Source organism: Mesoplodon densirostris, chromosome 20, assembly GCF_025265405.1.
Source record: "Mesoplodon densirostris isolate mMesDen1 chromosome 20, mMesDen1 primary haplotype, whole genome shotgun sequence".
NCBI classification, from domain to species: domain Eukaryota; kingdom Metazoa; phylum Chordata; class Mammalia; order Artiodactyla; family Ziphiidae; genus Mesoplodon; species Mesoplodon densirostris.
This window is the reverse complement of record NC_082680.1, coordinates 30,308,091-30,335,213: the sequence shown is the minus strand read 5'-3', so window position 1 is coordinate 30,335,213 and position 27,123 is coordinate 30,308,091. Positions and strand designations below refer to the sequence as shown.

Below are 27,123 nucleotides of genomic sequence, written 5' to 3'. Positions count from 1 at the left end.
CAGTAATCAAAACGGTATGTTTTCTTTCCTACAAAGCCACAATAAGCAAAACAGGATAGTACTAGCACAAAAACAGATTCACAGATCAGTAGACCAGAACTGAGAGCACAAAAGTAAACCCATACATACACAGACAATAAACTTACAATGAAGGAACAAAGAATATACAATAGAGAAAGGAGAGTCTCTTCAACAACTGGTGTTGGGAAAACTGTACAGTCACATGCAAAAGAAAGAAACTAGACCAATACCTTACACCATACACAAAAATGAACACAAAATGGATTAATTTGAATATAAGACATGAATCCATAAAATTCCTAGAAGAAAACATAGGCAATAATCTCACTGATATCAGTCTCAGTAAGGTTTTTGTGGAACCCACTCCAAAGGCAAGAGAAACAAAAGCAAACTAAACAAATGGGACTATATCAAGCTAAAATTCTTCTTCACAGAAAAGAAAACCATCTCAAAATGAAAAAGCAACTTACTGAATGAAAATATATTTGCAAATCATATAACTGATAAGGGCTTAATATCCAAAATACATAAAGAGCTTATACAACTCAATAACAAAGTAATAAACAACCTGACTAAAAACCGGGCGCAGAAACTGAACAGACATTTTTCCAAAGAAAACATATAGATGGCCAACAGGCACATGAAAAGATAATCAACATAACTAATTATTAGGGAAATGCAAATCAAACCACAATGAGATATCACCTCACACCTGTTAGAATAACTATTATCAAAAAGAAAAAATAACAAACGTTGGAGAGGATATGGAAAAAGAGAACCCTAGTACACTGTTAATGGGACTGTAAATCAGTACAACCACTATGAAAAACAATGGTGATTACTCAAAAAATTAAGAATTGCCATACAACCTAGCTATTCCACTTCTGGGTATTTATCCAAAGAATACAAAAACACTAGTTAGAAAAAATATATGCACTCCTATGCTTATTGCAGCATTATTTATAACAGCCAAGATGTGGAAACAACCTAAGTATCCACTGATGGATGAATGGATAAAGAAGACCTAGTATACATACACAGTGGAATACTTACTCATCCATAAAAATAATGAAATCTTGCCTTTTGCGACATGGATGGACCTTGAAGGTATTATGCTAAGTGAAATAAATCAAATGAAGAAACACAGATACCATATGATTTCATTCATATCTGAAATCTAAAAACAAAACAAATGAACAAACAAACAAAAAAACACACACACAAAAAAAGCCAACAAAATAAAACCAAAAAACCTCATAGATGCAGAAATCAGATTAGCGGTTACCAGAAGGGAAGGGGGTTAGGAGGTAAGAGAAACAGGTGAAGGGAGTCAACTATACGGTGATGGATGGTAAATAGACTTGTGGTGCTGATCACTTTGTAGTGTATACAGATGTTGAATTATAGTGCTATACACCTGAAACTTATATAATAAAACAAACAAACAAACACCAGTATGGTACTGGGACAAAAATAGACATGTAAACCAATTAAACAGAATAGTAAGCCCAAAACTAAACCACGGCATATATGGTCAACTAATATTCGATAAGGGAGTCAGGAATAACCAATGAGGAAAGGATACTCTCTTCAACAACTGGGAAAACTAGAGAAACACATGCAAAACAATGACAATGACTCCTATCCCACATTACCCGGAAAAATTAACTCAAAGTGGATCAAAGACTTAAACATAAGATCTGATACCATGAAACTCCTAGAAGAAAATGTAGGGAAAAACCTCACTGATACTAGTCTTGGGTATAAATTTTGGGGTGTGATGCCAAATGGACAAACAACGAAAGAAAGAACAACAAGTGGGACATCAAACTCAGAAACTTCTGCACCTCAAAAGAAACAATTATCAAAATGGAAAAAACAACTTACATGATGGGAGAAAATTTTTGCAAACCATGTATCAGATAAGGGGTTAATATCCAAACTATATAAAGAACTTACTCAATTTGTTAACAACAAAAAAACATTCCAATTTAAAAATGGGCAAAAGAACTAAATACACATTTTTCTAAAGACATACAGATGGCCAACAGGCACATGAAAAGATGCTCAACATCACTAATCATCAAGAAATGGTAATCAAAACCACTATGAGATACCACTTCACACCTGTCAGAATGGCTATCACCAAGAAGACAAGAGACAACAGGTGCTGGCAAGGATGTGGTGAAAAAGGAAGCCTTATATACTGTTGGTGGGAATGTAAATAGGTCCAACCAATTGGTCCACTATGGAAAACAATATGGAGGTTCCTCAAAAAATTAAAAATAGACCTACCATATGATCCAGCAATTCCAGTTCTGGGTATATACCCAAAGGAAATGAAAACAGAATTTCAAAGAGATATATGCATTTATCACAATAAATCTTGGCTATTTACAATAGCCAAGATATGGAAAAAACCCAAATGCCCATCAATGGATTAATGGATAAAAACGATTTGGTACATACACAATGAAATGTGTTATTCTGCCATGAAAATGGAAGCTATCCTCCCATTTTCAACAACATGTGTGGACCTTGAGCACATTATGCTAGTGAGATAAGTCAAACATAGAAAGACAAGAACTGTGTGATATCACTTATATGTGGAATCTTTAAACCTGTGAAAAACAGAGTAAAGTACTGGTTACCAGGGGTTGCGGAGGCAGAGGAGTAAGAGTGATGGTATTTAAGGGTACACGCTTGTATCGAGCAATAAATAAGCCACAGAGATCTAATGCACAATATAATAAATATAGACACTAATATTGTACTGTAATTATGTAATGTAATAAATATCACTGCATCAGCAATCATATAACAATATATAAATGTATCACAGTAACACACTGTACAACTTAAGCTTACAATATTACACTTCAAATTTATTCAATTTTAAAAAACTCTTAGTTAACTAGAAATAGAAGGAAATTTGCTCAATATGGTAAAGGGCATCTATTTTTTTAAAAAGCTTATATCTAATATCATATTTAATGGTGAAAGTCAGAAAACTTTCCCCCAAGCAAAGAAGGCTACTCTCAGCACTTCTAATCAACACTAGAATTCAGAAAAGTCCACTGTAATTTTTATACTATTGTTAGTATGAAATTGTTAAATAAAATTGTTAAATAAAATTTGTTAAATTTTATTTGTTAACTGTTATACAATTGTGATACAATTGTATACAATTGTTAAATAAATGATACAATTGTTAAGTAAAATTTTTAAACACTATCAAAATAAGACATCTATAGAAGAACTAAAGAAGATCTGAATAAGTGGAGAGATACACAATGTGCATAGATTGGCAGACTTAATATTGGTAAGAAAAGTAATTCCCCCAAAATTGATGTATGAATACAACACAGTTTGAATCAAAGTCCCTACATTCACATGCTGGTTCTCCAATTTACATGGAAATAAAATGGTCCTAGAATAGTAAAGCTATTTTGGAAAAGAGGACCAAAGTTGGCTGATTTACACACAATGTTTTCAAGACTTACTGAAAAGTACATTAGTTAAGACAGTGTGGAATGGCATAAGGACAGACAAATAAACAGAAAAGAATTCAGGGAAAGACGCATATATATGGTCGTTTATTATCATAGGAACAGGTGTTAACTGTTCTCTAAATGTTTGGTGAATTCACCTGTGAAGCCATCCGGTCCTGGACATTTTTTCTTGGTAGTTTTTAAAAATATTATTACTGATTCAATATCATTACTGGCAATTGGTCTGTTCATATTTTCTGTTTCTTCCTGGTTCAGTCTTAGTAGAGTGCACATTTCTAGGAATTTGCACATTTCTTCCACATTGTCCATTTTACTGGCATATAGTTTGAAGTAATCTCTTCTGATCCTTTGAATTTCTGTGGTGTTGGTTGTAGCTTCTCCTTTTTCATTTCTGATTTTATTGATTTGGGTTCTCTCTTTTTCTTGATGAGTCTGGCTAAAGGTTTACAATTTTCTTTATCTTTCTCAAAGAACTACCTCTTAGCTTCATTAATCTATTTTTTTTTTTTTTTTTTTTTTGCAGTACACGGGCCTCTCACTGTTGTGGCCTCTCCCCTTGCGGAGTACAGGCTCTGGACGTGCAGGCTCAGCGGCCATGGCTCACGGGCCCAGCTGCTCTGTGGCATGTGGGATCTTCCCAGGCCAGGGCACGAACCCGTGTCCCCTGCATCGGCAGGTGGACTCTCAACCACTGCGCCACCAGGGAAGCCCAATTAATCTATTTTTTTAGTCTCTATTTCATTTATTTCTGCTCTGATCTTTATTATTTCTTTGCTTCTACTAAGTTTGGGTTTTGTTTTTTCTTTTTTTTTAGTTACTTTAGGTGTAAGATTAGGTTGTTTGAGATTTTTCTTGTTTCCTGAGGTAAGCTTGTATCACTAAAAAACTTCCCTCATAGTACTGCTTTTGCTTTGTCCCATGGATTTTGGTTCACTGCATTTTGCTTTCATTTGCCTACAGGTATTTTTTTTAATTTCCTAATTGATTTCTTCAGTGATCCATTGGTTCTTTAGCAGTATATTGTTTAGTCTTGACATATTTATGTTTTCTGCATTTTTTTTCTTGTAGTTGATTCCTAGTCTCATAGCATTCTAGTCAGAAAAGATGTTGGATATGATTTCAATTTTATTAAATTTACTGAGTCTTGTTTGGCCTACCATGTGATCTACCCTGGAGATGTTACAGGGCACCTGAAACAATGTGTATTCTGTTGCTTTGGTGTGGAATGTTCTATATTTACTTCTATTAATTCCATCCGGTCTGATGTGTCACTTAAGACCAGTCTTTCCTTAATGATTTTCTGTCTGGATGGTCCATCCATTGATGTAAGTGAGGTGTTAAAGTCCCCTACTATTATTGTGTTACTGTCAATTTCTCCCATTATGTCTGTTAATATTTGCTTTATGTATTTAGGTGTTCCTATGTTAAATGCATATATATTTATAAGTGTTGCATCTTCTTGGATTGATCCCTTAATCATTATATAATGTCCTTTGTCTTACAGTCTTTGTTTTGCAGTCTCTTTTGTCTGACATAGGTATTGCTACCTCAGCTTTCTTTTGATTTCCATTTGCATGGAATACCTTTTCTGATTCCCTCACTTTCAGTCTGCATTTGTCTTTAGATCTGAAGTAAGTCTCTTGTAGGCAGTATATATATATATGGGTCTTGTTGTTTTATCCATTCAGCCATTCTGTTTCTTTTGATTGCAGCATTTAGTACAATTATATTTAAAGTAATTATTGGTAGGTATGTACTTACTGCCATTTTCTTAAGTGCAGGATACAAAATCAATATACAGAAATCTGTTGCATTTCTTTACACTAACAATGAATTAACAAAAGAGAAATTAAGAAAACAATCCCACTTAGACTTGTATCAAAAAGAATAAAATATCTAGGAACAAATCTAACTAAGAGGTAAAAGACCTGTATTTGGAAAACCATAAGACACTGATGAAAGAAATTGAAGATGACACAGATGGAAAGATATACAGTGTTCATAGACTGGCAGAATTAATATTGCTAAAATGGCCATAGTACCCAAGGCAATCTATACATTCAATGCAATTCCTATCAAAATATTAATGGCATTTTTCACAGAGCTGTAACAAATAATTCTAACATTTGTAAGGAAACATAAAAGAGTCCAAATAGCCAAAGCAATCTATAGAAAGAAGAACAGAGCCAGAGGTACCATACTCCTTGATTTCAAACTATAGTACAAAGAGACAGTCATCAAAACAGTATGATACAGGCACAAAAACAGCTACATAGATCAGTGGAACAGAGTAGAGAGTCCAGAAATAAACCCATGCACTTATGGTCAATTAATCTTCAACAAAGGAGGCAAGGATATACAATGCGGAAAAGACAATCTCTTTAATAAGTAGTGCTGGAAATCTGGACAGCTACATTAAAAGAATAAAACTGAAACATTTTCTTAAACTATATATTAAAATAAACTCAAAATGGATTAAAGACATAAATATAAGACCAGAAAACATAAAACTCCTAGAAGAAAACATAGGCAGAACACTCTGACATGAACTGCAACAATATTTTTTGGACCTGTCTCTTAAGGCAAAGGAAACAAAAATAAACAGATGGGACCTAATTAAACTTAAAGGCTTTTGTGCAGCACAGGAAACCACTGACCAAAGCATAAAACAACTTACTGAAAGTGAGAAAATGTTTTCAAATAATATGCCTGATAAGGAGTTAATATCCAAAATATATAAACAGCTCATACAACTCAATATCCAAAAAACAAATAACCTGATTTAAAAATGGGCAGGAGACCTGAATACACATTTTTCCAAAGAAAACATACAGATGGCCAATAGGCACATGAAAAGATGCTAACAACACTAATCATTAGGGAAATGCAAATCAAAACCACGATGAGATATCAACTCACATGTGTCAGAATCGCTATCATCAAAAAGATCACAAATAACAAATGTTGGCAAGTAAGTGGAGAAAAGAGAACACTTGTACACTGTTTCCCACTATGGAAAACAGTATGGAGGTTCCTCAAAAAAAATCCTAAAAATTAAGCTACCATATGATCCAGCAATTCCACTCCTGAATATATATCCAAAGAAAACAAAAACATTAATTCAAAAATACACATGCACCCCAATGTTCATAGCAGCATTATTTACAATTGCCAAGATGTGGAAGCAACATAAGTGTCCATCAACAGATGAATGGATAAAGAAGATGTGGTATACATATACAATAGAATATTACTCGGCCATAAAAAAGAATAAAATTTTTCCATTTGCAACTACATAGATGGACCTAGAGGGTATTATCCTTAGTGAAATAACTCAGAGAGACAAAGACAAGTACTCTATTTTATCACTTATATGTGGAATACAAAAAATAAAACAAATGAATGAATATGACAAAGCAGAAACAGATTCGCAGATATAGAGGTCAAACTACTGGTTACCAGTGGGGAAAGGGAAGAGGAGGAAGATGGAATTAAGAGGTACAAACTACTATGTATAAAATAAATAAGCCCCAAAATACATTATACAGCACAGGGAAATATAGCCCTTTTTAAAATAACAACTTTAAATGAAGTACAGTCTATAAAAATATTTAATCACTATGTTGTATGCCTAAAACTAATATAATATTTTAAATAATTGATACTCAATGAAAGAAAAAGATATATGCACCCATATGTTCACTGCAGCATTATTTACAATAACTAAGATATGGAAGCAAACTAAGTGCCTATCAATAGATAAATGCATAAAGAAGATGTGGTACATATATACAATGGAATATTACTCAGCCATAAAAAAAAGAATGAAATTTTACCATTTGTAAAAACACGGATGGGGGCTCCCCTGGTGGCGCAGTGGTTGAGAGTCTGCCTGCCAATGCAGGGGACACAGGATCGTGCCCCGGTCCAGGAGGATCCCACGTGCCGCGGGGCGGCTGGGCCTGTGAGCCATGGCCGCTGAGCCTGCACATCTGGAGCCTGTGCTCCACAACGGGAGAGGCCACAGCAGTGAGAGGCCCACGTACCACAACAAAACAAAACAAAACACGGATGTACCTAGAGGGTATTATGTTAGGTGAAATAAGTCAGACAGAGAAAGACAAATACCTTATGATTTCACTTTTATGTGGAATCTAAAAATATAACAAATGAACAAACATAGAAAGACAGAAACAGAGTTATAGATACAAAGAACAAACAGGTGGTTGCCAGAGGGAAGGGGTTTGGGGAGAGGAAAGAAATAGGTGAGGGAGATTAAGAGGTACAAAATTCTAGTTGCAAAATAAATGAGTCATGATTATAATATGTACAGTGTGGGGAACATAGTCAATAACTATGTAATATCTTTATATGGTGACATATCATAACTAGACTTATCAAGATGATCATTTTGAAATGTATAGAATATTGATTCACTATGTTGTGTAATAGGAATTAACACAGTGCTGTAGGTCAATTTAAAAAATGAAAAAAAACTATCTGAATTGTACCAATGCTTGTGTACATGTGCAAACATTCATCCACCTGTATACTTATATTTGTTGTATTTTATTGTACGCAGATGATGCCTCCAAGAAAATTGATTTAAAAACAGATGAAGAGTAAAAAGGGAGGACTTGTTCTACCAAATGGTGAAACATAATATAATGGCACAGTATTAAAACAATGTGATATGAGTACAAGTTTGTTCTGACCCATGCATGTATCCAATCCTAATATCATTTCTATCTTATGATCATGAACATTTATGATACTTGCAGTTCTGCTGCAAAAAACTGTCTAGAAGCATTACGCCCTGGACCTTTTGCGTTCATTGTATTTTCTCTAGGGCTTCTCTATCAAGTGAGTAATCAAAATCACCCAATGTTCAGACTGTAACTTTAACAGTCTTCCCTCCCCATACTGCTGATTCCAGTGTGAAGCAATACCCTAAAGGATACTTGATGGTCTGTTCTCACATTAATCTTCAATAAGACACTTATCAAATGTCCAAAGGTTAAGCACAGGTTTGAAAGATTTTATATATTTAGTCTGGAACCAAAAGCTCATTGTAGACTTCCCTTTTTTCCTGTCAGCAATAATATTTGGGGAATATTCTTATATTTGTCCAAAACTCTTCAACCTATTAAATCTAGATGGTATATTCTTGTATGTAATTCAACCTTGATTTCATTACTGCCAATATTTTGCACAGTACTCAGTCATATTTGAGATAACATTTATGACAAAGAGTTGAACTAAAACAATAAATTTATCAATTTTCCAATTATCAGACTTACTTCCTCAGTACCACAGTCACAGATTTCATTTCCTTCCACTCTGCCGTTGCCACAGATTGTTGCCGGAGCCCTCTGCATTTGTGGCTTATTCTGAAGACACTGGGCACCCATATTTGAAATGAAATTTTCAAAGTCACTCAAACTGCAACTGCTAAAAGTCTTCACACCACTGGATTGCCTAAAGATGAATCCATATAATGTCATGGCAGTATACTTCTGAAAACACAATTCTATATTATATAAGTTAATTTCAAAATGTTAAATTCAAGAGGTAATGATAAATGTTCATAACAAGTGCTCAGAGGCCAAAGTCATTCTGCAGGAGGTCATGTGATTTCATTCACTGGAATACATATCTTCTTAAAACAAAATTAAGTTCAATAGGCAAAATGAAACAACCCAACTAGAAAATGGACAAAGGATTTGGATAGACATTTCCCCAAAGAAGACACATATAAATAACCAGCAGGTATCTTAAAAGGTTATCAATATAACTAATCATCAGAGAAATGAAAAAAAAAAAAAGACCTCACACCTGTTAAGATGGCTATGATTCTTTAAAAAATAGATAAACAGTGCTGTCGAGGATGTGGAGAAATTGGAACCCTAGTACATTGTTTATGGAAATGTAACTTGGTCCAGGCTCTTTTGAAAACAGGTGTGAGCTTCCTCAAAAAATTAAAACTAGAACAACCATATGATCCAGCAATCCTACTTCTGGGTATATATCTAAAACTATTGAAATCAGGATATATAAGTTATATCTGCCCTCCCATGTTTATTGCAGCAATATTCATGACAGCAAAGATATGGAGTCAACCTAAATGTCCACTGAAAGATGAATGGATAAAGAAAATGTGGTACATATCTGCAATGGAATATTATTCAGCCTTAAAAAAAAAAGAAGCAAGTCCTGCCATATGCAACAACACAGAAAAACCTCGAGGACATTATGCTAAGTGAAATAAGCTAGTCACAGAAAGTGAAATACTTCATGCTTTCACTTATACAAGATATTTAAAACAGTCAAACCCATAGATGCAGAGTTGACAAGGGGCTAGGAGGAGGGGGAAATGGGGAGTTGTAAAATGGGTATAAAGTTTCAGTTATACAAGATGAATAAATTATAGAGATCTGCTGTTCAACATAGTGCCTGTAGTTAAGTAATAAATTTAAAATTGGTTAAGAGAATTCCTGTTGAGTATTTCAACTACAATTAAAAAAATTAAGAACAGATTAGAGAATGACCAAGATTTTGGAGTAGGAAGACTCTAAGCTCACCTCCTCCCATGGGCACATCAAATTTACAACTATTTACAGAGCAATTTTTGATGAGAAAGACTAGAAGAGTAGCAGAAAAGATCTTCTACAACTAAAGATATGAAGAAGGAACCACAAGTAGATGGGTGGGAAGGGTGGAGACGTGGTAAAGGCAAGACCCATACCCCTGGGTGGGTGACCCACCAGTGAGCCAGTTCTAGCCTCCCTGAGACCAGCCACCCCCCCACCAGCCAGCTCAACACTCGCACAACCTCTCCCACCAGGGGATACCACCAGCCCTGGTATCTCCTGGACTCTGGCCCCACCAACCAGTGGGCAGACACCAGCCCCACCAGGACCATCAGAGCCCTGCAGCCTGCCATGTCAGGCCCCGGCTGACCCACCAGCAGGACAGCACCAGGCCCAGGACCCTCTGAGCTACACGAGTAGATTAACACCAGCTCTGGGACACCTCGGACCCCTTCATCAGCCAACCCGGGATCCAGCCCTGCTTACTAGCAGGCTGTCAACAGCTTTGGACACACTGGACCATGCAGTAAGCCATGTCAGGAACTGGTCCCACCCACCAGCAGACTGATACTCGATCCAGGACCCCTGGCCCCATAGCCACCCACCCCAATCCCAGGTCCACCCACCACTGGGCCAGCACTAGCCCAGGACCCCATGGGTTTCCACGGTCAGCCACCTTGTGACACAGCTCCACCCACCAGTGGCCAGCAGCCTCCGAACAAGGCAGGGACTGGCAACCAACTGGACAGGGAGCCAGTCCAGCCAAGTCTACCAGACCACCCACAGTAGTCAGCCTGTCACAATAGAAGGACCCTCACAGTCCTCTTAGGGGGACCACTAGAGCATATAGCTCTGGGACCAGAGAGGAGTGTGCTGCTGTGATGCATAGGACATCTACAAAAGGTCACTTCTCCAAGTTCGGGAAACAACCAAATACCGTATACATAGAAATAAAAACAGCAAATTAGGAAACATGAGGCAACAGAGGAATACGTTCCAAATGAAGGAAAAAGATAAAACCCCAAAAGAAGAACTGAGTGAAGAGGAGACAAGCAATCTACTTGATACAGAGTTCAAGGTAACAATCATAAAGATGCTCAAAAAATTCGGGAGAAGAATGGATGAACAGGGTGAGACATGAACAAAGAGTTAGAAAATGCAAAGAAGAAACAAAGAGAGATGAAGAATACAATACTTGAAATAAGAAATCTACCACAACGAATCAACAATAGGTTAGATGATACAGAGGAACAAATCAGTGAGCTAGAATAGAGTAGTGAAAAATCATTGAAGCTGAACAGGAAAAAGAAACATGTATAAAAAGAAATGAGGACAGCTTAAGAGACCTCTGGGACGATATCAAGCATACTAACAGTCACATTATAGTAGTCCCAGAAGGAGAAGATAGAGAGAAAATGGGGCAGAGAACATATTGTATTTGAAGACATAATAGCTGAAGACTTCCCTAACCTGGGAAAGGAAACAGACATCCAGGTACAGGAGTTACGGAGAGTCCCAAAGAGGATTAACCCAAAGAGGAACACACCAAGACACACTGTAGTGAAAATGACAAAAATTAAAGATAAAGACAGAATGTTAAAAGCAGCAAGGAAAAAGCAACAAGTTACATACAAAGGAACTCCTGTAAGGCTATCATCTGACTTTATAGCAGAAACTCTGCAGGCCAGAAGAGAGTGGCCCCGTATATTTAAAGTGATGAAAGGAAGAAAAACTACAACCAAGAATACTCTAGCTGGCAAGGCTTTCATTCAGATTTGATGGCAAGATCAAAACTTTTACAGACAAGCAAATGCCAATAAAAGAGCACCACCAAACCAGCTTTACAAGAAATGTTAAAGGAACTTCTCTATGTGAAAAAGAAAAGGCCACAACTAGAAATATGAAAATTACAAAAGAAAAATTCTTATAGGGAACTTCAAATATACAATAAAGGTAATAAATCAACAGCTTATAAATCTAGTAGGAAGGTTAGAAGAAAAAAGTAGTAAAATCATCTACATCTACAATAAGTAGTTAAGGGATAAACAAACAAAAAGGTGATGTCAATACAGTAAACATTGGGGGTGGGAAGTAAAAATGCAGGGTTGTTAAAACGTGTTTGAACTTAAGAGATCAGCAACTTAAAACAAGCATATATATATTGCTATATACAAACCTCATGGTAATGACAAACCAAAAATCTATAGTAGATATACACACACAAAAGAGAAAGACATCCAAACATAACACCAAATGTAGGCATCAAATCATAAGAAACGAGAAAAAAGGAAGAGGACCTCAACAAAAAAAGAACTACAGGGCCTCCCTGGTGGCGCAAGTGGTTGAGAGTCCGCCTGCCGATGCAGGGGATACGGGTTCGTGCCCCGGTCTGGGAGGATCCCATATGCCGCGGAGCGGCTGGGCCCGTGAGCCATGGCCGCTGAGCCTGCGCATCCGGAGCCTGCGCGTCCGGAGCCTGTGCTCCGCAACGGGGGAGGCCACAACAGTGAGAGGCCCGCATACCGCAAAAAAAAAAAAAAAAGAACTACAAAAACAACTCCGAAACAATTAACAAAATGGGAATAAGTACATACATATCAATAATTAATTTAAATGTAAATGGACTAAATGCTCCAATCAAAGGCACAGAGTGGCTGAATGGATACAAAAACAACACCCATACATATGCTTCCTACAAGAGACTCACTTCAGATCTAAACATATGACAAATCCACAGCTAATATCATACTCAAATGTGAAAAGCTGAAAGCATTTCCTCCAAGATCAGGAATAAGACAAGGATTTCCACTCTCACCAATTTTATTCAACATAGTATTGGAAGTCCTAGCCACAGCAATCAGACTAGAAAAAGAAATAAAAGGAATCCACATTGGGAACAAAGAAAGAAAACTGTCACTTTTTGCAGATGACATGATACTATATATAGAAAATCCTAAAGACACCACCAAAAAACTACTAGAACTTATCAATGAATTCAGTAAATGTGCAGGATACAAAATTAACATACGGAAATGTGATACATTTCTATACATTAACAACAAAGTATCAGAAAGAGAAATTAAGAAAACAATCCCATTAACAATTGCTGTTAAAATGATCATACTACCCAAGGAAATCTATAGATTCAATGCAATTTCTATCAAAATATTAATGGCATTTTTCACAGAGCTAGAACAAATAATTATAAAATTTGTATGGAAGCACAACAGACTCCAAATAGCCACAGAAATCTTGAAAAAGAACAGAGTTGGAGGTATCACACTCCCTGATTTCAAACTATGGTACAAAGTGCCAGTCATCCAACAAGTATGGTACTGGCACAAAAACAGACACATGGATAAGTGGAACAGAACAGAAAGCCCAGAAACAAACTCACACACTTATGGTCAATTAATCTATGACAAAGAAGGCAAGAATATAAAATGGAGAAAAGACGGCCTGTTCAATAAATTGTGTTGGGAAAACTGGACAGTTACATGCAAAAGAAACAAACTAGACTACTCTCTCACACTATGTAGAAAAATAAATTCAAAACAGATTAAAGCCTTAAAGGTAAGACCTTAAACCATAAAACTTCTAGAAGTAAACAGGCAGTAAGCTCTTTAGACATTGATCTTAGTAATATTTTTTTGTATCTGTCTCTTCAGGCAAGGGAAACAAAAGCAAAAATAAATAAATGGGACTACATCAAACTGAAAAGCTTTTGTACAGTGAAGGAAACTATCAACAAAATGAAATGGTGGCCTACTGAATGGGAGAAGATACTTGCAAATGACATAGCTAATAACAGGTTGATATTTAAAATATACAAGGAACTCATACAATTCAACATCAATAAAACAACCCAACTGAAAAAGTGTGTAGAGGACCTGAATAGCCCTTTTCCAAAGAAGACATACAGATGGCCAACAGGCACATGAAAATATGCTCAACATCGTTAGTCATTACGGAAACTGAATCACAAGAAGATACTACCTCACACCTGTCAGAAGGGTTATTATCAAAAAAGACAACAAATAGCAAGTGTTGGCAAGGATGTGGAGAAAAGGAAACCCTCATGCACTGTTGGTGGGAATGTAAATTGGCACAGTCACTCTGAAGAACAGTATGGAGATTCTTCAAAATTTCAAAACAGAACTACCATATGATTTGTCAATTCCACTCCTGTGTATTTATCTGAAGAAACAAAAATGCAAATTAGAAAAGATACATGCATCCCTATGTTCACTAGAGCATTATTTACAATAGTTAAGGTATGGAAACAACCTAAGTGCCCATCAATAGATTAGTGGGAATAGAAGATGTGGTGTGTGTGTGTGTGTATATATATATATATATATATATATATATATATATATATATACACACACACACACACAGTGGAAATTACCATAAAAAAGAAGGAAAGCTTGCCATTTGTGATAACATGGATGGAACTAGGGGGCATTATGCTAAGTGAAATAAGTCAGGCAGAGAAAGATAAATACTGTATGATTTCACTAATATGTGGAATCTAAAAAACAAAACAAATGAACTAACAGAGCAAAACAGAAACAGTTATAGAATCAGAGAACAAAGAGGTGGTTTCTGGGGTGGGGGGGGAGAAATAGGTGAGGGAGATTAAAAGGTGCAAACTTCTAGCTGCAAAATAAATGAATCACAGGTATAAAATGTACTGTGGGGACTTCCTTGGCAGTCCAGTGGTTAAGACTCTGCACTTCCACTGCAGGGAGCGCCAGTTCGATCCCTGGTCGGGCAACTAAGATCCCACGTGCCTCTCAGCGTGGCCAAAATAAATAAATAAAATAAAATAGTTAAAATAAAATAAATAAAAGTAAAATATTTAAAATAAAATGGGGAACACAGTAACTATGTACTATCTGTATGGTGACATATAACTAGACTTATCATGGTGATCATTTTGAAATGTATAGAAATATCAAATCACTACGTTGTATAACAGGACTAACAAAACAAACAAAAAACTCATAGAAAAAGAAATCAGATGTGTGGGGGGAAGGGGAACTGCATGAAGGCAATCAAAGTCACAAACTCCCAGTTATAAGTAAGTACTAGGGATGTAATGTACAATGTTATAAATATAATTAACATTGCTCTATGTTATGTATGAAATTTGTTGAGAGTGAATCCTAAGAGTTCTCATCACATGAAAAAAAAATTTTCTTTAATTATTTATCTATATGAGATGATGGATGTTCATAAACTTATTGTGATAATCATTTCATGATGGATGTAAATCAAATCATTATGCTGTATACCCTAAATTTATACAGTGCTATATGTCAGTTATATTTCAGGAAAACTGGAAGAAAAAACAGAATAGATAAATTTTATTTTTTATATGCATTACAAACTAAATCTACCTAAGAGAAAGTTTTGAGCTTCTGGGTGTGGTTGTATGTAAATTCTTGCATATACAGAAAAAATATGGTTATGTACGTGTATGATAGCTCTGCCTAGGTGAAATACAACTGAAATAATGGCAGGGAGAAAACCAAATATCCATTATGTAAATTCCCAGATGTATATAAACAACTCTTCAAACTTCTATTTCCTCTATCTTTCCCCTGACCAAATTAAGAATCAAACACTTTGAAAGTTTGAATCTCTTCTATTTCAATGGTTTTTCAATGTTTATTCATATGTTTGTACTACATATATAATATGATAGATAATTCATTGAATTGTAAGTTGTTTGAAGCAGGAATTTTGTCATCTTTATGGTTGGTATCACTTATTACCTGCACAGTTCTAAGCAAACATAGAACCAACTGTCTGTTGATTCTTCCTAATAACAAGAAACTTTCGTTAAACAGACTGTACTGTGCTTAGTCCTGAGCTTTCTCAAAGATTTCACAGAAATTGTATATTAATCAAAATTTAACATAATTACCATAATTACCATATACCAATAATAAAAATAACTTCAGACAATATTTCCATAAGATGAGTCACTCTGCATATGCAGTACAACTTTGTAAGGTAAGGAGGTAACTGACATTTATTGAGCGCCTATTATCATCCAGATATTTTATTCACTTGATTATTTAATCCTCACAACAAACCAAAGAGGTTGGTATTGTCATCAACATTTTATAGAAACTGAATTAAAGTTCAGAGAAGCTAGAAACCTCCTCAAACTCAGATAGTTTGTACATTAGCAGGATCAGTATTCACACACAGTTATCTAAGACTCCAAATTCAGGTACTTTTTACTCAAAATTTCATCTTTGAACAGTAAATAATGCAATAAAATATTTATATTAAATATTAATAGATATTTTACTATAAACCATAAATTTTGACGATCTTAGCATCAAAACTGAAAGGTGAAGAAAACTTTTAAATAAAAAAACTATAGACAGATACACCAGAAATACAGCTACACGTGGAACAACTCCTACAGAACACCTACTGAACGCTGGCAGAAGACCCCAGACCTCCCAAAAGGCAAGAAACTCCCCACATACCTGGGTAGGGCAAAGCAGAGAGATTCCCACACAGAGGATCGGTGCCGAGCGGCACTCACCAGCCCGAGAGGCTTGTCTGCTCCCCCGCCGGGGCAGGCGGCGCTGGAGCTGAGGCTCGGGCTTCGGTCAGAGCTCAGGGAGAGGACTGGGGCTGGCGGCGAGAACTCAGCCTGAAGGGGGCTAATGTGCCACAGCTAGCCGGGAGGGAGTCCGGGAAAACTCTGGAGCTGCCGAAGAGGCAGGAGACTCTTTTCTTCCCTCTTGGTTTCCTGGTGCGCGAGGAGAGGGGATTAAGAGCGCCGCGTAAAGGAGCTCCAGAGACGCGCGCGAGTCGCGGCTGAAAGCGCGGAGCCCAGAGACGGGCGTGGGACGCTGGGGCTGCTGCTGCCGCCGCCAAGAAGCCTGTGTGCGAGCGCAGGTCACTGTCCACACCGCCCTTCCGGGAGCCTGTGCAGCCTGCCACTGCCGGGGTCCCGGGATCCAGGGGCGGCTTCCCTGGGAGAACGCACGGCGCGCCTCGGGCTGGTGCAACGTCACGCCGACCTCTGCCGCTGCAGGCTCGCCCCGCACTCCGTGCCCCTCCCTCCCGCCTGGCCTGAGTGAGCCAGAGTCCCCAAAGAGGCTGCTCCTTTAACCCTGTCCTGTCTGAGCGAAGAACAGACGCCCTCCGGCGACCTACACGCAGAGGCGGGGCCAAATCCAAAGCTGAGACCCAGGAGCTGTGGGAACAAAGAAGAGAAAGGGAAACCTCTCCCAGTAGCCTCAGAAGCAGCGGATTAAAGCTCCACAATCAACTTCATGTACCCTGCATCTGTGGAATACATGAATAGACAACAAATCATCCCAAATTGAGGAGCCAGGAGTCAGTGCTGTGCCTCTGAGGTGGGAGAGCGAACTTCAGGACACTGGTCCACAAGAGACCTCCCAGCTCCACATAATATCAAACGGCGAAAATCTTCCAGAGATCTCCATCTCAACACCAGCACCCAGCTTCACTCAACGACCAGCAAGCTACAGTGCTGGACACCCTATGCCAAACAACTAGCAAGACAGGAACACAACGCCACCCATTAGCAGAGAGGCTGCCTCAAATCATAAAAAGTCCGCAAACACCCCAAAACACACCACCAGACGTGGACTTGCCCACCAGAAAGACAAGATCCAGCCTCATCCACCAGAACACAGGCAGTAGTCCCCTCCACCAAGAAGCCTACACAACCCACTAAACCAACCTTAGCCACTGGGGACAGACACCAAAAACAACGGGAACTACGAACCTGCCGCCTGCAAAAAGGAGACCCCAAACACAGTAACATAAGCAAAATGAGAAGACAGAAAAACACACAGCAGGAGAAGGAGCAAGATAAAAACCCACCAGACCTAACAAATGAAGAGGTAATAGGCAGTCTATCTGAAAAAGAATTCAGAATAATGATGGTAAAGATGATCCAAAATCTTGGAAATAGAATAGACAAAATGCAAGAAACAGTTAACAAGGGCCTAGAAGAACTAAAGACGAATCAAGCATCGATTAAAAACACAATAAATGAAATAAAAAATACTCTAGATGGGATCAATAGCAGAATAACTGAGGCAGAAGAACGGATAAGTGAGGTGGAAGATAAAATAGTGGAAATAACTGCTGCACAGCAAAATAAAGAAAAAAGAATGAAAAGAACAGAGGACAGTCTCAGAGACCTCTGGGACAACATTAAACGCACCAACATTCGAATTATAGGGGTTCCAGAAGAAGAAGAGAAAAAGAAAGGGACTGAGAAAATATTTGAAGAGATTATAGTTGAAAACTTCCCTAATATGGGAAAGGAAATAGTTAATCAAGTCCAGGAGGCACAGAGAGTCCCATACAGAATAAATCCAAGGAGAAATACGCCAAGACACATATTAATCAAACTGTCAAAAATTAAACACAAAGAAATCATATTAAAAGCAGCAAGGCAAAAACAACAAATAACACACAAGGGAATCCCCATCAGGATAACAGCTGATCTCTCAGCAGAAACTCTACAAGCCAGAAGGGAGTGGCAGGACATAATTAAAGTGATGAAGGAGAAAAACCTGCAACCAAGATTACTCTACCCAGCAAGGATCTCATTCAGATTTGATGGAGAAATTAAAACCTTTACAGACAAGCAAAAGCTGAGAGAGTTCAGCACCACCAAACCAGCTTTACAACAAATGCTAAAGGAACTTCTCTAGGCAAGAAACACAACAGAAGGAAAAGAACTACAATAACGAACCCAAAACAATTAAGAAAATGGGAATAGGAACATACATATCAATAATTACCTTAAATGTAAATGGACTAAATGCTCCCACCAAAAGACACAGACTGGCTGAATGGATACAAAAACAAGACCCATATATATGCTGTCTACAAGAGACCCACTTCAGACCTAGAGACACATACAGACTGAAAGTAAGGGGATGGAAAAAGATATTCCATGCAAATGGAAACCAAAAGAAAGCTGGAGTAGCAATTCTCATATCAGACAAAATAGACTTTAAAATAAAGACTACTAGAAGAGACAAAGAAGGACACTACATAATGATCAAGGGATCAATCCAAGAAGAAGATATAACAATTGTAAATATTTATGCACCAAACATAGGAGCACCTCAATACATAAAGGAAATATTAACAGCCATAAAAGGAGAAATCGACAGTAACACAATCATAGTAGGGGACTTTAACACCCCACTTTCACCAATGGACAGGTCATCCAAAATGAAAATAAATAAGGAAACACAAGCTTTAAATGATACATTAAACAAGATGGACTTAATTGATATTTATAGGACATTCCATCCAAAAACAACAGAATACACATTTTTCTCAAGTGCTCATGGAACATTCTCCAGGATAGATCATATCTTGGGTCACAAATCAAGCCTTGGTAAATTTAAGAAAATTGAAATTGTATCAAGTATCTTTTCCGACCACAATGCTGTGAGACTAGATATCAATTACAGGAAAAGAGCTGTAAAACATACAAACACATGGAGGCTAAACAATACACTACTTAAAAACGAAGTGATCACTGAAGAAATCAAAGAGGAAATTAAAAAATACCTAGAAACAAATGACAATGGAGACACGACGACCCAAAACCTATGGGATGCAGCAAAAGCAGTTCTAAGAGGGAAGTTTATGGCAATACAATCCCACCTTAAGAAACAGGAAATATCTCGAATAAACAACCTAACCTTGCACCTAAAGCAATTAGAGAAAGAAGAACAAAAACATCCCAAAGTTAGCAGAAGGAAAGAAATCATAAAAATCAGATCAGGGCCTCCCTGGTGGCGCAAGTGGTTGAGAGTCCGCCTGCCGATGCAGGGGATACGGGTTCGTGCCCCGGTCTGGGAGGATCCCATATGCCGCGGAGCGGCTGGGCCCGTGAGCCATGGCCGCTGGGCCTGCGCGTCCGGAGCCTGCGCGTCCGGAGCCTGTGCTCCGCAACGGGGGAGGCCACAACAGTGAGAGGCCCGCATACCGCAAAAAAAAAAAAAAAAAAAAAAAAAAAAAAATCAGATCAGAAATAAATGAAAAAGAAATGAAGGAAACGATAGCAAAGATCAATAAAACTAAAAGCTGGTTCTTTGAGAAGATAAACAAAATTGATAAACCATTAGCCAGACTCATCAAGAAAAAAAGGGAGAAGACTCAAATCAATAGAATTAGAAATGAAAAAGGAGAAGTAACAACTGACACTGCAGAAATACAAAAGATCATGAGAGATTACTATAAGCAACTCTATGCCAATAAAATGGACAACCTGGAAGAAATGGACAAATTCTTAGAAATGCACAACCTGCCAAGACTGAATCAGGAAGAAATAGAAAATATGAACAGACCAATCACAAGCACTGAAATTGAAACTGTGATTAAAAATCTTCCAACAAACAAAAGCCCAGGACCAGATGGCTTCACAGGCGAATTCTATCAAGCATTTAGAGAAGAGCTAACACCTATCCTTCTCAAACTCTTCCAAAATATAGCAGAGGGAGGAACACTCCCAAACTCATTCTACGAGGCCACCATCACCTTGATACCAAAACCAGACAAGGATGTCACAAAGAAAGAAAACTACAGGCCAATATCACTGATGAACATAGATGCAAAAATCCTCAACAAAATACTAGCAAACAGAATCCAACAGCACATTAAAAGGATCATACACCATGATCAAGTGGGGTTTATTCCAGGAATGCAAGGATTCTTCAATATACGCAAATCAATCAATGTGATACACCATATTAACAAGTTGAAGGAGAAAAACCATATGATCATCTCAATAGATGCAGAGAAAGCTTTTGACAAAATTCAACACCCATTTATGATAAAAACCCTGCAGAAAGTAGGCATAAAGGGAACTTTCCTCAACATAATAAAGGCCATATATGACAAACCCACAGCCAGCATCGTCCTCAATGGTGAAAAACTGAAACCATTTCCACTAAGATCAGGAACAAGACAAGGTTGCCCACTCTCACCACTCTTATTCAACATAGTTTTGGAAGTTTTAGCCACAGCAATCAGAGAAGAAAAGGAAATAAAAGGAATCCAAATGGGAAAAGAAGAAGTAAAGCTGTCACTGTTTGCAGATGACATGATACTATACATAGAGAATCCTAAAGATGCTACCAGAAAACTACTAGAGCTAATCAATGAATTTGGTAAAGTTGCAGGATACAAAATTAATGCACAGAAATCTCTGGCATTCCTATATACTAATGATGAAAAATCTGAAAGTGAAATCAAGGAAACACTCCCATTTACCATTGCAACAAAAAGAATAAAATATCTAGGAATAAACCTACCTAAGGAGACAAAAGACCTGTATGCAGAAAATTATAAGACACTGATGAAAGAAATTAAAGATGATACAAATAGATGGAGAGATGTACCATGTTCTTGGATTGGAAGAATCAACATTGTGAAAATGACTCTACTACCCAAAGCAATCTACAGATTCAATGCAATCCCTATCAAACTACCACTGGCATTTTTCACAGAACTAGAACAAAAAATTTCACAATTTGTATGGAAACACAAAAGACCCCGAATAGCCAAAGCAATCTTGAGAACGAAAAACGGAGCTGGAGGAATCAGGCTCCCTGACTTCAGACTATACTACAAAGCTACAGTAATCAAGACAGTATGGTACTGGCACAAAAACAGAAAGATAGATCAATGGAACAGGATAGAAAGCCCAGAGATAAACCCACGGACATATGGTCACCTTATCTTTGATAAAGGTGGCAGGAATGTACAGTGGAGAAAGGACAGTCTCTTCAATAAGTGGTGCTGGGAAAACTGGACAGGGACATGTAAAAGTATGAGATTAGATCACTCCCTAACACCATACACAAAAATTAGCTCAAAATGGATTAAAGACCTAAATGTAAGGCCAGACACTATCAAACTCCTAGAGGAAAACATAGGCAGAACACTCTATGACATAAATCACAGCAAGATCCTTTTTGACCCACCTCCTAGAGTAATGGAAATAAAGACAAAAATAAACACATGGGACCTAATGAAACTTCAAAGCTTTTGCACAGCAAAGGAAACCATAAACAAGACCAAAAGACAACCCTCAGAATGGGAGAAAATATTTGCAAATGAAGCAACTGACAAAGGATTAATCTCCAAAATTTATAAGCAGCTCATGCAGCTCAATAGCAAAAAAACAAACAACCCAATCCAAAAATGGGCAGAAGACCTAAATAGACATTTCTCCACAGAAGATATACAGACAGCCAACAAACACATGAAAGGATGCTCAACATCTTTACTCATTAGAGAAATGCAAATCAAAACTACAATGAGATATCATCTCACACCAGTCAGAATGGCCATCATCAAAAAATCTAGAAACAATAAATGCTGGAGAGGTTGTGGAGAAAAGGGAACACTCTTGCACTGCTGGTGGGAATGTGAATTGGTACAGCCACTATGGAGAACGGTATGGAGGTTCCTTAAAAAACTACAAATAGAACTACCATATGACCCAGCAATCCCACTACTGGGCATATACCCTGAGAAAACCATAAGTCAAAAAGAGTCATGTACCAAAATGTTCATAGCAGCTCTATTCACAATAGCCCGGAGATGGAAACAACCTAAGTGTCCATCATCGGATGAATGGGTAAAGAAGATGTGGCACATATATACAATGGAATATTACTCAGCCATAAAAAGAAATGAAATTGAGCTATTTGTAATGAGGTGGATGGACCTAGAGTCTGTCATACAGAGTGAAGTAAGTCAGAAAGAGAAAGACAAATACTGTATGCTGAGACATATATATGGAATTTAAGAAAAAGATGTCATCAAGAACATAGGGGTAAGACAGGAATAAAGACACAGACCTACTAGAGAATGGACTTGAGGATATGGGGAGGGGGAAGGGTAAGCTGTGACAAAGTGAAAGAGCGGCATGGACATATATACACTACCAAACGTAAGGTAGATAGCTAGTGGGAAGCAGCCGCATAGCACAGGGAGATCAGCTCGGTTCTTTGTGACCGCCTGGAGGGGTGGGATAGGGAGGGTGGGAGGGAGACGCAAAAGGGAGGGGATATGGGAACATATGTATATGTATAACTGATTAAATTTGTAAAATAAAAAAAAAATGGTTCTGAAGAACCTAGGAGCAGGACAGGAATAAAGATGCAGACGTAGAGAATGGACTTGAGGACACCGGGAGGGGGAAGGGTAAGCTGGGACGAAGTGAGAGAGTGGCATGGACATATATACGCTACCAAATGTAAAATAGATAGCTAGTGGGAAGCAGCCGCATAGCACAGGGAGATCAGCTCCATGCTTTGTGACCACCTAGAGGGGTGGGATAGGGAGGGTGTGAGGGAGGGAGCTGCAAGAGGGAAGAGACATGGGGATATATGTATATGTATAGCTGATTCACTTTGTTATAAAGCAGAAACTAACACACCACTGTAAAGCAATTATACTCCAATAAAGATGTTAAAAAAACAAAACAAAACAAAACAAAACAAAACTATATAATATTTTTGATCTGGGAATTATTTATAGCTAACTGTATATAATCCCTAATTATTCACCTTTTCGCTGCCCATATGGCAGTTCTTAACTAAGAATGTGTGTTCCCAAAGTTTACTTGAATCAGTTATCTGAAGTTTTTCCTAACATTCATTTGGTTGCGATTTTACACTCTAAATTCTAATGCTATGTTATTTTGCTCCCAAATTATTTTATAAAGGCTTATTGAAACTATGATATAACTAGCCTAAGTTCTGTATTCAAAGAACAGAGAAATTATGTGACAGAAGGAAATTATGCAAAAAAATTGTTGTACTCTCTACCATTTTTCTGAAGTTGGGGTTAGCACTTGACAGCATTTTATAGTATTTCATTTTTCTTTCAGGGTCCGTCTCTTGTCTACACTTCTTTCCCAACATTCCATATTCTCACTGTTCTTGTGTATCCTTACACCACCATTTTAATACCTCTTGGGGCTTTCTACTCCTCAAATAAGAAGAGATACCAGCACACTGATAAGTAACTTACTTGATTAATTGCATCCTCACAACAACTGTGAGATATACCTATCATGATCTTCATTTTTCAGATGAGAAAAATAAGGGTTAGGGAAAATAGCAAACAAGTGAAAGATTCCAAAGCCCACATTCTCCTCAATGTATTCCTTACTCCAAGATGGTATCTCCCCTTCCCCAATCAAATTCCCATAGCTTAGTAAAATTGGTCTTAGTAAGAAATTAAGAGAAAGCAATAAGAATAAAATAATTCAATTTCTTTGGATAACTGATAACTCCATACTCCTTCTAAATGTTTTTGCCTTTTTGTAAAATGATGCAACTGGATAGGTAAGCAAACCTTCACCATGAGTTTTCCCTAAGTTCCTACATTCATAGCTTTTGCCATTTTCTATGCTCTTTCCTCCCTCCACTTCTGAACTCATTTGTTTGTGTAGACTATGTTAAAAGTTACCCACTTTTAAAAAGTAGATATAAATTGCATCATCAAAATAATACACTAGGAGGATTACTGAACTAAAGAATGAAGTTTGTACGAATACATTTTAATGTTCTTTTGCTACTTGGTTTAAATTAATTCCAATATATTAACTGTCCTCTATATGAAGTCAATATGGAGTAGAGAAAATAACAAAAGCTTTGAGTTAGATAAACCTGTTGACTAGTACCAATCTTGTGACTTATGAGCTTTTAAGCAAAGTGATCCAACTCTCTAAGTCTCAGTTTTCTCATCTACAAGATACGGATAGTACCCATCCATTTCTTAGGGTTGTCAGGAGGATTAAATGTTAATAAACAAGTAAAGTACCTAATTCAACTCTTTGGCTTATAGTGAGTACCCAATAAATCACTGGTGACATTACTGATATCAGCTGAAGTTGGCCATTTATCTGTATACCCAATGTAGAGTCACTTGGCTCTCTGTACTCCAGGGCTTTAAAAAAAAAAAACACATGGAAAAAGACAAATGGAAATAATAATATTTGCCTTACTTACTCACATGCCTTCTTTGAAAATTACATAAAATAATGAATGAGATGTACTCCAGAAATGTAAAAGATATATCTATCTACATTTATAGATAGATCTTATATATTCATTTATATATCTTACATATATATGCATATAAAATTGTTAGATTTTATAAAAACTAAGATAATACTTGCTCTACACACATCACAAAAGTTTTTTAAGAAACTGGACAATATGTATGAAAGCAGTTTAAATGTCATAAAGCACCATACAAATCCAAAAGTTTACACAGATTCTAAAGCCGGAATGCCTGGGTTCAAAACTCAGGACTGCCACAACCAGCTCTCTGACCACAGATAGTTATCCTTTTATAATTCAGTTTCTTATCTGTAAAGATGAGAATAGTAGGACCTACCCTAAAGAGACGTGAGGATCAAATGACTTAACATATGTAAAGTGTTTGAAATAGTCTCTAGCACATAGCAAGCACAATGTAAATATTTGTTATTTTTATTATCATTAATCCCAGACTCTGGGTGACCTACACAAAACATCTTGTCATAGCATACTTGAGAACAGTTGGCCAAATGGACAATAGGCCCAGAATGGTAATTTTCATATTGCTTATATAGCTATATAAATTTTATATTTGATTAATAAATGTTATTATATTTAATTTATTATACACTTAATTTAATGAAATTATATATTTTATACATATAAAATATTGTTTTTATATATAATCCATGGAGAACTATATTGTAATAAAATGTGTGTATATAAAAATATATAGGTTTGTGTTTGAGTTATTTTTAGAATGTAAGAGTTAACCTTAAGTGGTGTTTAGAAATAACTATAAAAAGAGCATGTTTTCAGAAATTAATGGCTTGTTTTCACTTTTGACTTTTGATCATTCTTCAGTTATGAATAGGTCACACTTAACATAGGGCCTTTTTACAAATAAAAACTGTGGAACACTAATGACATCTGCTATAGCCCTTGTACGATATACTATGTGGGGAACACTGGCAAATTTAGAAATCACTGTAACTAATCCATCACATACTTGTAGGATTTTACAATTTTAAAAACTTTCCCATTTTATTTTCTCATTTTATTCTTATATCACTCTGTGAAATAAGAGAACAGGCATAATCATTCCCATTTTAAAGATGACAAAAATAAATCTAAGCAAGGCCTAGTAATTTATCCAAAGTCACACAAATATTATATTCTTTAGATCATAGTTTTTCCACAACATTAATATACTCTAAAAGCAAAACAGAAAATTTTTTCTAAAAACAAAGGGCACTTGTTTTGGCCTACGACATATCTTTAAAGATCCTTATTAAGTGATTTCTTAAAATACACAGCCTATGGAGAATTCCTTTGCTAATGTATCTTGCAGACTGGATTTGCTATCTTTGACTGTTCTTAATGCTAACCTCCCACCATACTATTCTTAGGCTTAAAATCTCATATTTATATTTTGTGGTCCTTGGTCCATTTATAGTTAATTCATGCTATAAGCAAATACTAAAATTTTTCACTTCAGTTATTTAAAACGAAATAAATACAACAGATAAATAAATCATATTTTTTTAAAACTTACATGGCTTTTGGACTCATTACGCAGATGGCTCCTGAACATCGACATTTCCTTGGGTCATCATATGATATGCCCAGACTGAGTCCCAGCATCTGGGTGACAATAACTGAAAATGCCTCCAAAGTTATCCCCTTGGGATACTACATTAACAACAAAGAAAATTCAAATAAAAGACAATTCACTGACGGGTGGTAAAAGTAATATTATTCTAATTATGAACATTTTATTGATTTATCGAATACTTAAGATTATGGAAATGCAGTTCATTGGACAAGTAAGAAACTGAAGATCTTCTTATGAAATTTTATTGAGATATAAGCCATATTGAGCCTATGTCTAGCTTTGCCATG

At 36.9% G+C, this 27,123-nt stretch overlaps 1 protein-coding gene across 6 annotated transcripts in view; it reads right to left on the bottom strand.

Annotated features, from left to right (window-relative positions):
- The window catches only part of ADAM32 (ADAM metallopeptidase domain 32), a 196,240-nt gene that overhangs the window by 78,692 nt on the left and 90,425 nt on the right, over window positions 1–27,123 (bottom strand). For 5 of the 6 annotated variants that reach the window (XR_009530789.1, XR_009530788.1, XR_009530790.1 and 2 more), the window contains exons 11-12: window positions 26,777–26,913; window positions 8,834–9,011 (exon numbers count right to left, since the gene is read on the bottom strand). The exons of the other annotated variant lie outside the window; for it this stretch is intronic. Coding sequence is in view for 2 of the 5 variants with exons in the window: in XM_060085926.1 (XP_059941909.1) it covers window positions 8,834–9,011; window positions 26,777–26,913 (315 nt within the window). In the remaining 3 variants the exon portion in view is untranslated. The remainder of the gene's footprint in view (window positions 1–8,833; window positions 9,012–26,776; window positions 26,914–27,123) is intronic. 6 annotated transcript variants of the gene reach the window in all.